Below are 17,879 nucleotides of genomic sequence, written 5' to 3'. Positions count from 1 at the left end.
ACATAGTTTTGGAAGTTTTAGCCACAGCAATCAGAAGAAAAAGAAATAAAAGGAATCCCAATCAGAAAAGAAGAAGTAAAGCTGTCACTGTTTTCAGATCACATGATACTATACATAGAGAATCCTAAAGATGCTACCAGAAAACTACTAGAGCTAATCAATGAATTTGGTAAAGTAGCAGGATACAAAATTAATGCACAGAAATCTCTTGCATTCCTACACACTAATGATGAAAAATTTGAAAGTGAAATTAAGAAAACACTCCCATTTACCACTGCAACAAAAAGAATACAATATCTAGGAGTAAACCTACCTAGTGAGACAAAAGACCTGTATGCAGAAAATTATAAGACACTGATGAAAGAAATGAAAGATGATACAAAGAGATGGAGAGATATACCATGTTCTTGGATTGGAAAAATCAACATTGTGAAAATGACTCTACTACCCAAAGCAATCTACAGATTCAATGCAATCCCTATCAAACTACCACTGGCATTTTTCACAGAACTAGAACAAAAAAATTTCACAATGTGTATGGAAACACAAAAGACCCCTCATAGCCAAAGCAATCTGGAGAATGAAAAATGGAGCTGGAGGAATCAGGCTCCTTGACTTCAGACTATACTACAAAGCTACAGTAATCAAGACAGTATGGTACTGGCACAAAACCAGAAATAGAGATCAATGGAACAGGATACAAAGCCCAGAGATAAACCCATGCACAGATGGTCACCTTATCTTTGATAAGGGAGGCAAGAATATACAGTGGAGAAAAGATAGCCTCTTTAATAAGTGGTGCTGGGAAAACTGGACAGCTATATGTAAAAGAATGAAATTAGAACACTCCCTAACACCATACTCAAAAATAAACTCAAAATGGATTAAAGACCAAAATGTAAGGCCAGACACTATCAAACTCTTAGAGGAAAACATAGGAAGAACACTCTATGACATAAATCTCAGCAAGATCCTTTTGACCCACATCCTAGAGTAATGGAAATAAAACAAAAAATAAACAAATGGCACCTAATGAAACTAAAAAGCTTTTGAACAGCAAAGGAAACCATAAACAAGATGAAAAGACAACCCTCAGAATGGGAGAAAACATTTACAAATGAAGCAACTGACAAAGGATTAATCTCCAAAATTTACAAGCAGCTCATGCAGCTCAACATCAAAAAAACAAACAACCCAATCCAAAAATGGACAGAAGACTTAAAAAGACATTTCTCCAAAGAAGATATACAGATTGCCAACAAACACATGAAAGAATGCTCAACATCATTAATCATTAGAGAAATGCAAATCAAAACTACAATGAGATATCACCTCACACTGGTCAGAATGGCCATCATCAAAAAATCTAGAAACAATAAATGCTGGAGAGGGTGTGGAGAAAAGGGAACACTCTTGCACTGTTGGTGGGAATGTAAATGGATACAGCCACTATGGAGAACAGTATGGAGGTTCCTTAAAAAACTACAAATAGAACTACCTTACGACCCAGCAATCCCACTACTGGGCATACACCCTGAGAAAACCATAATTCAAAAAGAGTCATATACCACATTGTTCATTGCAGCTCTATTTACAGTAGCCAGGACATGGAAGCAACCTAAGTGTCCATCAACAGATGAATGGATAACGAAAGTGTGGCACATATATACAATGGAATATTACTCAGCCATAAAAAGAAACGAAATTGAGTTATTTGTAGTGAGGTGGATGGACCTAGAGACTGTCATACAGAGTGAAGTAAGTCAGAAAGAGAAAAACAAATACCATATGCTAACACATATATATGGAATCTAAAAAAAAAAAAAGAAAAAAAAATGGTCATGAAGAACCTAGGGGCAAGACGGGAATACAGACACAGACCTACTAGAGAATGAACTTGAGGACACAGAGAGGGGATAGGGTACGCTGGGACAAAGTGAGAGAGTGGCATGGACATATATACACTACCAAACGTAAAATAGATAGCTAGTGGGAAGCAGCCGCATAGCACAGGGAGATCAGCTTGGTGCTTTGTGACCACCTAGATGGGTGGGATACGGAGGGTGGGAGGGAGGGAGACGCAAGAGGGAAGAAATATGGGGACATATGTATATGTATAACTGATTCACTTTGTTATAAAGCAGAAACTAACACACCATTGTAAAGCAATTATACTCCAATAAAGATGTTAAAAAAAGAAATTTTATCTACTGTAGTACTTAAAAGTATAAAGTTCAGCATTAGAATTTATATGAAATTTGACCCCATTTCTTACCAATGATGTGGCCTTTCATTAAAGACTCAGCTTCAATTTCTCCTTCTTCAAAATTATTGAGCAAAGTTATTTAAATAAATGAGATATTATAATTTACTAGACTGGTGAATTAAGTTCTTATTATTTTAGGTTCTAATAATCTAGGGAAAAAATGCATTTTTCATTGATTTCTTAAACATCAGCCCATTGAAAAATTAAGCAAGTTATTTTGTTTTGATATTCCTGGGTAACCTACTCCTGAAAAGATACCGTTCTCCCCTCTATTTTCAGCTTTTTAATAGTTCAACAACGACAAGAACAGAAAGTCTCTATTATAAGTGAGGAAGGTGGGGGAAGGAGCAGGGTGGGGGAAGGAGGAAGCAAGTTGAAAAGCAATATGAAAAATCCCATTTGGGTTATTTCACTAGTTAGTGTTCACATTTAAATATATATTTTATAGGACTGTGCCCCAAACTGTTAGTCATGATTAGCTTCAGTAGGTGTTACAGTTGGAGACTTTCATCTTCTATCTTAAATATGCATGCACTATTATAAAATTTCTGCTACTGTGGTACATGGCTTTTAGAAAGAGAAAGAAATCTGTTTTTAAGTGTGTGAGGTTGTTGGGGCCCAGGGCAACCCATCCCAAAATGCGCCTCAATGGCATATTGATTATTTTGAATAAAGTTATGTGAGAAACAACCAATGGAAAATAAATGATTAAAAAAAACCTCTGATGCCCCTTTTTCCCCCTAAAAGTGGGAAATAAATCTCCCATGTGAAGGTACCCTCCCTATAACAGGAGATTAGAAAGCATCCCTATCACCAAAGTTAGGGAATTCAAGGCTAAGCAAGCTGTATAGACAAAGTTTGTTACTTCATTAGTCTGCTACCCCAAACACAAGCCCCCTTGTTTTGTTACATCTCTTCAAATAGTTGTTTCTTTGTCTAAACATGGTATATTATTGGCCTGCTCTGGACACTTCGGGGGGGGGGGGGTCCCATTTTTATGACTTACATGAATACAAATTAATTTTTTAAATTAATCTTTTCATCTGTCTTGTGTCAATTATTAGACCAACCAAAAGAACTCAAGAAGAGCTGGGGCAGGGGGTGGGGGCATGGAATCTCCCCCTCCCTGGACAAAGTTCTGATATCCTTCCTCGGGAATTTAATGGAAAATTTGAGGATTTCTGGATAATCACTATCGGCAACAAAACAGAAACACACCATGAAAGCTTGCTAACAAATTAAAAACACTCAAGCTGGCCTCAAGTTTGTTCAACATAGTACTACAGATCAGATAACAGTGACATGATAGCCAGAGTACTGACATAAAAATGTTTTGACTCAAAACTTCTATATCCAGCCAGTTTTTTCTTCTAAAGTAAGTTCAAAAGAAAGATATAATTGTAGAATAATAAGATTATCATCCTGTTGACATACCCGACAACAACAGGTGATAACAATTTCGAAAGGAAATAAAATGGATGAAATAGTTTTCTTAAAAAATGAGAAATACAACCATACAGTTCAGTATTATCTGATTAATTGTTGTTATAATAGTTGCAAAATTTAATTGCAAACATCAAAAATAATTCTTGAAAAGAGAATGCAATAGACAAAGTAAAAAAAAAATAAAAAAAACAAAACTGAACCTACATCCCAGTAATTCCTAAAAGGACTTGGAATCAATAGGGTGAGTTGTAAAGAAGTCAGATTACGTTTAATTCTCATGTAACATCAGAATCTACTTACATACACCACTGTTTCTATTATAGAGAAAAATAATATGTTTAATATCTTTAAAGACTTGATATGATGAAAACATGTACTTTTAAAAATATTAAAAAGGCGAAACAAAAAGAATAAATAAAATAATTTGACAGAAGATGAAATTTATATTATGCAAAGAATAAGACATGTACTTAAAAATGCCCTTTTAAACAACAACCTCGGAATGAATCCAAAAAAATTAAGGCTAATTTTTTATATTAATCCTTGTATTTAACCCTTTTTGTGTAAATAAACTTCAATTGTAATTAATAATAACAGCAAACATTTATATAATTATTACTATAAGCCTGGCACTCTTATGCAAACTCAAACATACTAACTTACTTTACCCTCAAATGAACTTTTTTTTTTTTTTTTGCCGTACGCGGGCCTCTAACTGTTGTAGCCCCTCCCGTTGCGGAGCACAGGCTCCGGATGCGCAGGCTCAGCGGCCATGGCTCACGAGCCCAGCTGCTCTGCGGCACGTGGGATCTTCCCGGATCGGGGCACGAACCCGTGTCCCCTGCATCGGTAGGCGGACTCTCAACCACTGCGCCACCAGGGAAGCCCTCAAATAAACTTTTTGGTTAGTAATCTTAACCCCATTTTACGGGTGAGCAATGCTAGCCCATAAAGTTAATAAATTTGCCAAAGGAAATACTGCTAAAATTTATATTTGAAATTTAATTTAACCCAGGCTGTCTGCATCCAGAATCCAGGCAGTTCTGGATACACTCTGGATACCCAGTACACTTTACAGACTTTTTAATTAAGGGAACTATTAAAAATATACTTTTTAAATTCTCAAGTTGTTCTTTCTCCTTACCATTTACTTATATGAAAGGCAGGGTACAAGGGGGAAAAGTGGGAACGAGTTAGAAAATGGATAACATCTAAGACCAGAGCTGTGAATGTGCAAAGACCCTGCTTTCTGGGTCACAGCTGGTCTTCACAGATGATTAGGCTGCACTTAAAAGAATTCCTACTTAGAATTGTCAGGCTCTGCCCTTATTAGTATATAGGGTGTCTCTAAGAAATACCACTGGCACGAGCTTCCTCCCCTGTATCTTCCTAAATAAATTATTCCCCTCCCTTCCTCACAGTGAAGCCTTCTCAATCAAGTCTTCCCATTGATGTTTTTCTATTTCTTTAGGTCTATCATTTATTCCTTTAACCAACACTTTTTATCTTGAGTCCACAATATACTAAGACAGAGGTATTTCTTTCTTATATCCTAGAGTAATAAGGCAGAGATACACAGAGAGAGACAAAGAGAGACAGTAAAACACAGTAAGATGGGATAAAAACTAGAGAGTCTACAACGTACATCTCACTTCCTTTAGCAGTTGGTGGGTCTGTACTAATGCTACATAGTTTTGATTTTTTAAAAAATATATCTATTACTTTTTAAGTTATTGATATCAATTGGAAAGGCAGAATTAGTTGTTAAACAACAGAGCAGAAAGACAGCTCCATGGATACAGTCTCTCCTGCAAATATTCACGGAGTGAGAGCCTATGAATATATTTCTCATGAAAATCAAGTTTCTTCTTTTGCATAAATCAAAGTTTACCACAGACTCTTAAATGACATGTGAGCAAAACACTATCACAGTTGCTCCTTTTTTTTCAAATATTAGATATTTAAGACAGATGAGAACATGGTATTCCAAGAGTTGTTCACATTCTTTTACTTACAGCCCTCATAGATGTCAGTGGGAATATGGACTGCTGCATGCTGATAGGATATTTGTCGCCCAAAATTAGCATCATCGATAAAAACAGGTTTTATCCTCTGGCTGCCTGGCTCACTATCGTTCTTTTCCGGCTATAAAGAAAACATAGACAATAAACAGAATATTACAACTTATGCTAACACAGGTATTCTCACATTCACTTCTTCGTTTGCCAAATGCATAGTCTTTAAAAAACAGATCTACAAGAATATTTTAAAATGTAGTCCCATGATGACATCAGACACACAAAGTTCCATTCAGGTATTCGCTTTCACATTATAACCTAACTTCTCTCCTAATTTCCTCAACGTTGGAATCACTCGGGATCATCCCGAGAGGACCAGAGCTTTCCCACATCCAGTACTTATTAGAATGTACATTTAAAGAATAGCCTAAGTACCTTTAAATACAACCAAATTAAAAGTTTCCCCTTGAAATAAATTTCACTACTTACGTCACCAAATTTCTATAATTCTTAGTTTGATAACCAAAGGTACACATGACCTTTGTGTAAAAATAATAATAATAATAGCAATGAAGGATTATTTTCTGTCCTAGTCCCTTGATTTCTGCATGTTTTCCAGGTGCATCAATTTTTGTTTTGAAAAAGTAAGTACAAATACTAGGAAAGAAGAGATCTATTGTAACTCTTAGTACAATCGAATCCTAACTTCAACCAATTTGTCTCCCAAGGTAGGAGAAAAGATCCAATCAATAACAATTCAAGAAAATCCCACAAGACTTTCAGGTTGAAGATTAATTTTCTACCTATTTGAACTATGCTTGTGATACTGAATTACCCTGGCAAGGTAATCCAGTTTCTCGTCTGGCAAGAAACTAAGAATCTCACTCATTTATCCAAAATGCATCTCTCTAACAATTGTTTTTGGCTAATTATGTTAAACTTTTTATTCCCCCAGTTCAAATATAGTTAACTCTTTCCTAACTAAATATTTTTAAATTAAATTCAGACCTGTATTATCAACTCCATTTTAGGGACTAATGTATTCCATATTCCCAAGGTAATTTCCTCAAAACAAAACCGAAAAAAGAATCACAACATTTGACTACTTTCCCAGCACTCTGCAGTAATGCAACTGATAAGCAAGAGAAAAGACTTAAATGGACAATCAGAAAATTTCATAAGAAGGCTGGTAGAATGTGGCAACACGAAGTCTACAAAGAAGTGATAGTGTCCAACTTTCTAGATGGCTCTGAAAATTTCTCTAACCAGATAACCCACCAGCATCCCAAGATATTTTAAAACACACACACACACACACACACGTGTGTGTGTGTTTCCCTAAGGAAGCTGCAACACTGGAAAGATTATTTAGACACAAATATTAGCAAAAGGGCTTTTTAAAAAAATATCAATGACTTCTAAAGCTGCAAGTCCAACTCATTATGTAATGAAATCAACTTAATAGGTCATGACCAAATTATTTTTCAAATGCAACAATGTTAAAAGAAAATATGAAAATACTCTATAATAAAGGGAAGGACTATATTTGGAAACTGTGGTTTAGAATTATGTTTTGGGGGGTTTTATGTTCTATTATACTTTGTTGAAAAGGATAAACTACATTTTTAGAATGTTTTTATGAGTCAATTTAATGTGCTGAATATAAAAAAAATAATAGTTGAAGACAGATCACTGTTTTTTATCCACGTGAAAGCCACAAAGATATGATTGCTCCCCCATTAACTAAATATACAAAATAATGAAACAGTAGTGTTGAAAGTCTAAAATTTGGCAAAATACCTACACGCAGGAATCACTAATTCATACTCTTTTCTTTTTTTTTTTTTTTTTTTGTGGTACGCAGGCCTCTCACTGTTGTGGCCTCTCCCGTTGCGGGGCACAGGCTCCGGACGCGCAGGCTCAGCGGCCATGGCTCACGGGCCCAGCCGCTCCGCGGCATGTGGGATCTTCCCGGACCGGGGCACGAACCCGTATCCGCTGCATCGGCAGGCGGATTCTCAACCACTGCGCCACCAGGGAAGCCCCATACTCTTTTCTAAAACAGAGGTTAGGTGTGTACAGCATGAAGGATAAGAAAAGAAAGGAGAAAGATGATAAAAAGAGACACCATAGGGCTTCCCTGGTGGCGCAGTGGTTGGGAGTCCGCCTGCCGATGCAGGGGACGCGGGTTCGTGCCCTGGTCCGGGAGGATCCCACGTGCGGCGGAGCGGCTGGGCCCGTGGGCCATGGCCGCTGAGCCGGCGCGTCCGGAGCCTGCTCCGCAATGGGAGAGGCCACAACGGTGAGAGGCCCGCGTACCGAAAAAAAAAAAAGAGACACCATAGCACCAAAGAACATGTAACCTAACACATCTACCAGCATTCCAACTGCTAATAAAGGAAAAAATAAAAATAATAACTGGGATTTGGTCTTGGATTCAACCGTGAATTTTAACATATTTAAAATTCATCCTCTATTCTACGGCTCTCTGTTCCTGGGCACAACTGACTTGAATAAGAGAAGGTATCATGAAAACAAACTACTTTCATTAATAACAAGAATGTAAAGAGGGTCTCACCTAATAAATGATGTCATTTTTCTTCTCAACTGCAAACATCTTGAATTAGTGAAAAGCCTCAATATTTATTTTAAAGCAGAGGTTTCTCAAAGAGTGGTCCTTAAAGAAGCAGCATCAGCAACCACTGAAACTTTTTAGAGTGCAGGCTCTCAGGCCCCACCCCAGACCTAGTCAATCAGAAACGTCAGGAGAGCGATCCAGCAAGTAGTTCAACAAACCCTCCAGGTGATTGTAATACACACTAAAACTGCAAGTCCAATGCTTTAAAATATCAATAGTTTAAATTGGACACACGTTTTTGTTTAGAACTACTGATGAAAAAGTTAGGATTAATAATAAGCATATTAATGGATGTCTGAATTTTTCTACCCTCCATAGGGTAGAAACACTGTTTTATTATTACTGAATAATAGATGTGTGCACATGGCAATATGGCCAGTAATACCTGTCAAAGGATATTTCAAAAGACAGTAGTTTCTCAAGATACTCTAAGGGTTAACTCCAACCTGAAATAACTTGGGGAAATATTCTTCAACTCTTCTGTTAAGAGAATAACAAAGCACATTGGCACATCAAAAGCTCTGAAATAAGCGTCGCTAAAGAAAACCATGTTTAACCCAGTGTTCTCAAGCTTACGTGACCCTGGAATTTTTCTTTTCCCATATAAAACCTATTACAAAGAACATACTTACAAAAAACTGTGGAAAGGCATAGTGGAAAGTAAAGACATCAGGAGATTTGGTTCTACTCAGTCGTATTAATAACACCTCAGACCAGGGCCAGTCACTGTTGCTTGGGCTTCAGCTTTCTGACTTATAAATAATGCTGGGCTGCAGGTGTGATCCTTATTCCCTGGTACATATCAGAATCACCTGGGGAGCCCTCTTCCCCCACCAATAAAGCAATGAATCACAACAGGGAGGACATCGTTGGAAAGAATCTCTCAGTTGGTTCTAATATCCTCTCCTACTTAAATTAAGAAGACTCAAACTAAAGAATCTATGTTATTTTCAGTTATGAAAAAAGTATAGTCCTATTTCTATAATTTTAGAAAATATTACATTAGTTTCTGTAAGCATATCTTTTCCAGAAATCCTATTTATATCTATCTCTAGCAAAATTTAGATATATGAAAAGTAGAAAGATTTGATGATAGATAAGAGACAGAGAGTGAACTATATGAACTATATGTAAGAATTAGGGTTAGGACTATGTGAATAAGTGCAAATATTTCATTCATTCACTCACTCAAGAAATAATTTATTGGTAGAGTGGAGGATTTAATGATAACATTTATAGAAATGTCATTTAATATCTAAATTTTGAAACAAATGTGCAACAATAGGAAAATAGTCACAGTAAGTATGACAAATACAATTTTATATTGTTATTAAGGAATATAAAAGGGTAATTACATTGGGAATGTACATATATGCTGTATTTGTTTTAAAATGGTTTTAAGCTTAAATGTAGAAGTTAAGCACAAAGAAAGAAGAGAAAATCAGCCTATATTTTTAGAGGAAAGAGAGGTAAAGAGAGAAATCTAGGGATGAGTACATAGCAAACACTATTAGCACTATCACTGGTTTTTAGAGTTTTAATGGTATTCATCTTTGTGCTTTCTTGTTGTTTCCCAGGTAATACAATAAACATTTATTATATTTGTAAGTAAAAATATTAATTTTTGTTTTAAGTCCTCTCTAGAGTGCTATTAAGCACTATATGATTATCTTACTAAGGTGAAAGTTGCTTCTATTTCCTCTGAACCCTCTCACACTTAAAAATTATGTTTTAAATGTATTTTAATAGAGATTCTTTCACTTTTCAATTGCCAAAGAGGGAATTCCCAGGAGGTCTAGTGGTTAGGACTCAGTGCTTCCACTACTGGGGCCGGTTCAATCCCTGGTCAGGGAAATAAGATCCTGCAAGCTGCATGATGCAGCCAATAAATAAATAAATAAATAAATAAATAAATAGCCATATAAAGGGCTTTTAGGAATAATTTAAAATAATGTACTTCTCAACTTGTATAATCATGTATCAAGTCTACTTTTAATATGCAGCTGCTAAATATATTAAGAAAAAATAATATGGCTGTTGCCCATGGTCCCCCCCCTTTATTATGCTCTCCATAAATTGAAGTCATTTCATGAAAAGATTAAAATTTCTAAATGCAACTCATTTCCTTAAACTTCTGAAATTACTGTTCCTGATAGCATCATAATCCATCTTTACTTTTCTTGATATATTATGGCATTATATAGTATAATTAACATAGAGCAAATACTAGACACAAAGGAACTGACTGAGAAAAGGAATGTGGAGAAAAGCTACTTAACACATATTGTTTAGTGTGTTAAAAATTTCAAATAAATTGTCCCCCTGGAATTAAGATTTCATTGTTTGCCAGACCACATACAAGAAAAATTAAGTCAGCATGTCTCTTGCCAATTTTTTTCCCCAAAACATCTCTTCTGAATTCTCCCGCCTACCCTATATAAATGTGTACAGAGACGCTGAGGAGGTAAATTCCAAAATGTATTCAAATGTATCTGGTAAAACACGTAAGTGAAACATGAGAAGCATGTTCCTCTGACTATTCATCTCAACATAATTTGAGTTATTTTTTTTTTTTTTTTCAGAATTAGTCACGGGAAAATTTGAATTATTAAATAATAGATGAGATCACTCAGAGACAGAGGTACCAGCTAATGCTGGATGGGTCATTCAATTTTGCAAGCAGTACCTATTCGCAAATTTCATTTGTAAAGTCACAATGATAAGTCTATGACAGACACAAAAGACTTTTGCATATTTAATATACTTATCTCAAATGAAACACTCTTAGAATTGATTTTTATAATAGAACATTTGTTTTTAATATTTTTTATCTTTTTCATGCTAAAACTATTTCTACCAACAGTAAAATGTTCAGAAATTAAAATTTTATATATTTCACTTAAATTACAATAAAAATTAGCTTAATTACTATGCACAATTCAGGCTGAACATGCTCACTGAGAAACTTTGTTCACAGTCACATTATGATTAGGTTTACCTCCCCCTGCTCTCTAATTTTTGTGTATCTCACGAAACTGTGAGAAAATTAGTTGATACTAAATAAGAGCTGAGACCCTCTACAGAGGCATCACAATTGGTATTTCTATACCACTAGTGAAGGGGTTAAATGAACGTGTTCTTGTGTAATGAAACAAACACTTCAATAACCAGAGACTACAGACTTATATACAATTCTCCAGTGTATATGAGTATATTTTAAAATTTCCACCTCCAAATACATCCTTTTCGTTTTTACAACTATTTCACAGATGTTGTTTACAAGAGGGCCTTACAACTTTCACAACGTACACATTATTGATTCTTGAAAGTTTTAGTCTCCATTGTATTCCCAATATCAAATAAAATTTTGAATACACAATATGCTTTCAGGCATGATATTATCATCCAATGTAAATAACTAGCATGGATGTATTATATTTACAACAGACTTTCATACAGCCAGCAAGGCGGAAAAGGCTGCTATACTGACATGTTGGTATCTACTCTATGGATTAAAAAATAAGGTTGCTTCCGTGGCCACTAGTTCACCACTGGAATGTAAGCTGGTTACCAGTTCTGACCCACACATAGGAAAGCCTCCTTTTTAGTAAATCACATGCATCAATTAGAAGTGGAGATTCATCAAAGCAGCTGCAGCTGTCCATGCCCAATTAATGAATAATAAATAGAGAAAAAGGTGCTGAGCCTTCAGCCAATTATAGTTGTTCTGGTCAGGGTGTGAAGCCAGGCTGAATAGTAAATAATGAATCCAGTTACAGTGGCAATAAGAGCACTGTTGAGTCTCCTGAGTTAATTGGTTTAAGCTGCTATTTTTCTCCTTGAGGATGCTGTGACTCAGAGACATACTGAGTGGATGAATAGAACTGAAAAGGAAATATGAGTTGGATGACACTGAATACATAACAGTAAGGGCTTAAATATAATATTTGTCCATTTGCTTTACTGAATCATAACAATAAGAAAATAAAAATTTTAAATTATAATTTACTGAATAGACATATTGTCCTTTGAAAAAAACATGAGTTCAGCTAATCGTAATGTATTTGATGAGGAAATAAAAGTTTTTTTTTATGAATTGAGAAGATTTCTCCAGTTCTTCAAGTAGTTAAAATGTTTTAGCTGCTTAGATTTACCCTAAGGAAAAACTATAGCATTAATTCCTCAGAGGCAATTTACTCAATATACTAAGAATGTTTTACAGTTAACATGAAAAATAAACATAACATTAGTGGTCAGAAGAAACTTGAAGAAATAATTCTATTTCTTAAAATTAGACCTACTGTTAAGTCTCTGTATTTTCTTCTACTATTAATTATGACATATAAAACAGAAGGAAGAAACAGTCTGAAATAAGCAGACTTTGAAGGTAGGGAGAACAGGAAGCAACTGAAACTGTGCAATACACAGAGAAAGATAGCAAGTTAAAAAATACATAGGGGATATTAAAGCAAAAAAATATACATTTTCTAATATGACGAAGTGAATCAAATACAACTATGAATTTGAAACACATAAAACAACTAAATTAAGTCAAAAACGGATACTGATCACTGCAAGAACTTGTTCACTAAATTTTAAAAGCAAAAAGAGGCACTCCTTAAATAAAACATATTGAGGTTGCTGATAAGGATTACAATAATGTTTTAATAAGTTGGAATACAGACTCTTAGGACATTCTCAAAATAAAACTGATGAATTTTTAGTTTGCATGATGGGTGAATGCGTGTGAATCATCTATCCCAGGATCTAGCCCTCAATGAGCATGAGAGCAGTCACAATATCACAATACAGGTAAGTGTGATGACAAGGACTGAGGGCTAGTTTAAACTCTACGAGTAGTATGAAAATTTCAAAGTATCAGCATTAGAAAGGGATGTAATACCCTGAACATATATATACATATCTTTTTTAAATATATAAATATGTAACCTAAATTTGGGGGAGTGGCTGATAGGGTATTTTCTCTACTAAGGGACTGTGAAATGGTGTCTTGCCTATGAAAAGCACAATGTGGGGCTTCCCTGGTGGCGCAGTGGTTGAGAGTCCGCCTGCCGGGAGACACGGGTTCGTGCCCCGGTCCGGGAAGATCCCACATGCTGCGGAGCGGCTGCGCCCGTGAGCCATGGCCGCTGAGCCTGCGCGTCCGGAGCCTGTGCTCCGCAACGGGAGAGGCCACAACAGTGAGAGGCCCGCGTACCGCAAAAAAAAAAAAAAAAGCACTATGTGATTTCAGATAGTCTGAAAGTTCACCACCCCCACCCCAGAAACTATATAGTGGTATATATTACACTAGGAAAGGAAAACATTTCAAGGGGGCCAATCTATTTCTTAAAAAATTAAAAGCAAATTTTCATATTATGAAGATTATGACAGACAAATATACTTTAAAAAATACTGTCAGGACAAAACAGGTTAAACAAAATAACTTTGTAAGGTAGAAAGATCAATTATTTTCCCTTGATACCTGAAGCAAAGACTGACTAACATCTTACACCTAATATACAGTAAAAAACAAACAAACAAAAAACCAAACCTGGACTCCAGGACGCCAAGATCCCACCATACTTACAAAGAAATGAAAATCTCTCTATGGCCCATAAGACTCTGAATGATCTATTTCCAGCCTGATTCCTCATCCAGATCTCCTGCCCTGCCTTCCCTTGATCATCACGCTACCGCCACATTGGACTGTTTTCTGCTCCTTGCACACGTTACCCTCTGCCTGGTTTAATGTCCTTGGGTCTGCTGTTCCTTTTCTCTGGTAGGTTGTTCCCTGGTCTTTTTTCACAGTATCAGTTCATTCTTCAGATCGCAGTTGAAAAATACTCTCTTGGCGATTCTCCCATCTAAATTATCCCCCACTGAATATTGAAAACATTACATTTCATTTATTACATTCAGAGCAATGTAGACATAACTGATTTTATAGAATTTCACATTAAGGTTTATCAAACATTTACTGTACTGCTTAACATGCAAAATTTAAGTCATATCCTAAGATATATCCCTAGGATATATCTTAACATTGATAGAATTTATGCATCTAGATGGCAGGACATCCCTTTCAAGATAAAGACTATAAAATAATAATTTTGTATAAAATGTCAAAGGGAGGGATAAAGATTGGTTATGTAATTGCTTTGGTGCAGTTGACTTTTGTTTCAATTCTGTCTTGTACAGACCGTGTGCCAACTTAACTTTGGAAGCAATAATTTTACTACATTTTTTTTCAGGTATCTTTTAAAAATCGGTATTGTAAATGCAACAATGCTCATTAAATGATCAGAATTCTCTTTATTAGAATCAGAAACTTGGCATCAACACTTTAATATTCTAAATGGTGTTTAAGGATTTATGGATGCATAAAAATACTATTGAATTTTTTATTTGCCCCATGGTTGCTATCTCACTACACTAAAATATAATCACCACGAGGGCAAGAGGCCTCATTGACATCATTCGGTTGTGGCCCTAGCACCTAGCAAATCGGTGAGAACTGTATCTGCTTGCCCTATTTATAATATTTGTTGAGCGAATAAATAAACTTGAATCACTGCTTCCTAGTCCCCAAACTCATGCTTTTTCTACTTCAGCATGAAGCAAGGACAAACACCGGAAGCAGTCCGGTGAATGGACAGACAGCGCCTCAGTCAGGAATTCAGCTTCTGATTCTCATTTCAACTCTGTCTGTACAACTCTGTGTGTCCTTGCTACGGCTCCTCAGATTTTTTTTTTTTTTTTTTTAAAAACAGAGGGTAACAAGATCTGTAAGGCTCCTTCTAGCTCTGAAAATTCTCATTCTGAAATCTATGAACTTAAAAGCAAATTGTTCCAAAGGCTTTTTTTTTTTTTAAATGCCAAGTAACTACAAGAACATGTAAATGATGAAAGGCTGGTATAAAGACTCTTTTTGGTAAATATTAGTACACTTTAATTTTTTTCTTACTTCATTTGCTAGAAATGGGTATAACTGTAAGTTCTAATGTTTTCTTCCACCCTTCCAGTGAATTCCTTTGGAGACCACTGACCAAAACACTCTTTTGGTATCCAAACCCCTTGACCCTGAGAATTAACATTTTAATTTAGGGCAATGCATTCAAAGCACAGAGCTACAGATATCAATCAAACAGACAATTTGTAGGTGAACATGGGTTAGAACATTAGTTGGGCTTTTCACCTCAACTTCACGAGTTGAATTATTTCGATTACTTCCCTCAAATGGCAGTCAAGGCCATCTTTCTGAGAAGAACTTAAATAAAAATAAAAGGAATTCACTGGAAGGGTGGAAGAAAACATTAGAACTTACAGTTATACCCATTTCTCACAAATGAAATAAGAAAAAAATTAAAGTTTACTAATATTTAACAAAAAGAGTGACGTTAGCATTCCCTCTCCCCTGGCCTTACTGTGTGTGGGTTGGTCTCGAGTCATCTGTCATCCTCCAGGTACCACAAGGAGAAAGTGGAAACCCCACATACTGATAATGAGTCACCTTCTCCCTTACACAGTCCCTTTCAATGGACTATTATTCACTTTATATGTAAATTTACTTATTATCTTCTTGGGTTTAACCTACTCCATACGTGCTACCAGCTTTAAAAGATTTCTGAAATTAACAATGACTGAAGTTGAAATTCTAGTAATGGAAGTTGCACTGAACAAGAAGAGAATGACAGAGATGATGCTTCTTCTATTCCCAGAACTAGCTCTTCCTCAGTCTCATTACCAGATAGAAAAGTGATTCAATTAGTTCAACCAGCAAGTTGGTCAAAAAAGTTAATATTATCAAGAACACTATCATAAATATGGATTTAGATTTACTATATATCAGTAACAATGTCCTGTGTTCATATGGGTTGTTGAGATATTTCCTATGGTATTATGAAGTCATCGTAATTAAAGGCATTTAGTAACTAAGCATCTAGAAAGAAACTATACTTTTTTCTGGTGATTTTTAATGTCAAATGCTACTTAAACCAATACTTCATAAAATTTCATTTATCTTAAAAATTTATTAGTCTCTTGGGAGGTTTCTCAGCATATTAGTTCAGTAGTATATAGGGAGAATTTATAAGTAAATATTGTTATATTGAGAGGTGCATTTTTTTATTATTATTTTTTTTTTTTGCGGTACGCGGGCCTCTCACTGTTGTAGCCTCTCCCGTTGAGGAGCACAGGCTCCGGACACGCAGGCTCTGCGGCCATGGCTCACGGGCCCAGCCGCTCCGCGGCATGTGGAATCTTCCCGGACCGGGGCACGAACCCGTTTCTCCTGCATCGGCAGGCGGACTCTCAACCACTGCGCCACTAGGGAAGCCCGAGAGGTGCATTTTTTTAACTAACATGCATGTGCAACCAAAAACGGTTGAAGATACCATTCAAAACAATCCAGTCCCCATATCTCTGTTTACCCAGTTCTGTACATAGGGTGAGTTGATAATGCCCACATAATGCCACCGAACTTTCCAAACAGTGAATATTCAGTGAGTTCTAAATAAATACACCATACACTAGCCTCTGGAAAGGAAGAACTGGATGTGGAATCTAAAAGAGAATTATGCATGCCACCACCCCAAAGCAGCTGAGGACCAACGTTTTAACTATCCTTGCAAAAGCAGCACATGCTGAAGCGCACAAAGCATTACAGAAATATCAAAATAAACTCAAAATTTTTGGAAGAAGGCCCAAAAAACATACGGAGCTATTCCTAGAAGAAATGGAATCTTATCTTATCTTCCTTTTTATTAGTTTTAACAGTTTTTCCCCCCAATGAATCATAATATGGCTATATTTCACACAAGGGTACATGCATTAATTTTAAGGTATCCATGGTAAATATCACTAGAAATGATGGATCAGCTCACTGAAGATTTATGATTTAAAGTCTAACAATGTTTTTAATCACAGAGATTTTATTTTACCTACTGCAAGTCATTGTCAACTAACAACCGTCAATGATGAAGCTGGTTGGATAAGTACAAGCCACATACATCAAAATTAAATATGGACAGAATGATGGATAGGTATAATAAATTAAATTTTAAACCAAAACCATCTTCAAAACTTTTAATCTTAAGCCTTGATTTACAACAGTTCCATCACATGGCCTTCTCCTGTCCCCCATGGGGGCCCATGGAATAGGCAATGTAGCACAGAACAGGGACATACGGCTCCTGCTGTGGATCACACGGACTGCACTGCATTCAGTTCCCTGCACTACCAAATACCACATGTGTGACAGCGGACAAGTCACTTAAGCTCAATAAATTTTACTTGTCTTTTCTGGATATCGTTAAAATAATAGTATTGCCACAAAGGATGAGTGTGAACTTTAAACGATAACATTACCTGCTAAGCATTTACTTTCTAGTATAGAATAAGCACACATATGGTAATTACTATTACAATCCAATCCAAACATATAGCATTGAAAATAGTTACATCACTTATTTTAGATGCACACACACAAAAAGGTAACTCTGATTGTACC

The 17,879-nt window shown here is 36.0% G+C and overlaps 1 protein-coding gene across 13 annotated transcripts in view; it reads right to left on the bottom strand.

The window, feature by feature from the left end:
- The window catches only part of CACNA2D1 (calcium voltage-gated channel auxiliary subunit alpha2delta 1), a 505,873-nt gene that overhangs the window by 181,680 nt on the left and 306,314 nt on the right, over nucleotides 1-17,879 (bottom strand). For all 13 annotated transcript variants that reach the window (XM_067042722.1, XM_067042717.1, XM_067042716.1 and 10 more), the window contains one exon: nucleotides 5,728-5,857. In XM_067042722.1, the coding sequence (XP_066898823.1) occupies nucleotides 5,728-5,857 (130 nt within the window). The remainder of the gene's footprint in view (nucleotides 1-5,727; nucleotides 5,858-17,879) is intronic.

Source organism: Kogia breviceps, chromosome 9, assembly GCF_026419965.1.
Source record: "Kogia breviceps isolate mKogBre1 chromosome 9, mKogBre1 haplotype 1, whole genome shotgun sequence".
NCBI lineage: Eukaryota > Metazoa > Chordata > Mammalia > Artiodactyla > Physeteridae > Kogia > Kogia breviceps.
Note: the sequence above shows the minus strand (reverse complement) of the source record. Positions and strands in the feature narration are given on the sequence as shown.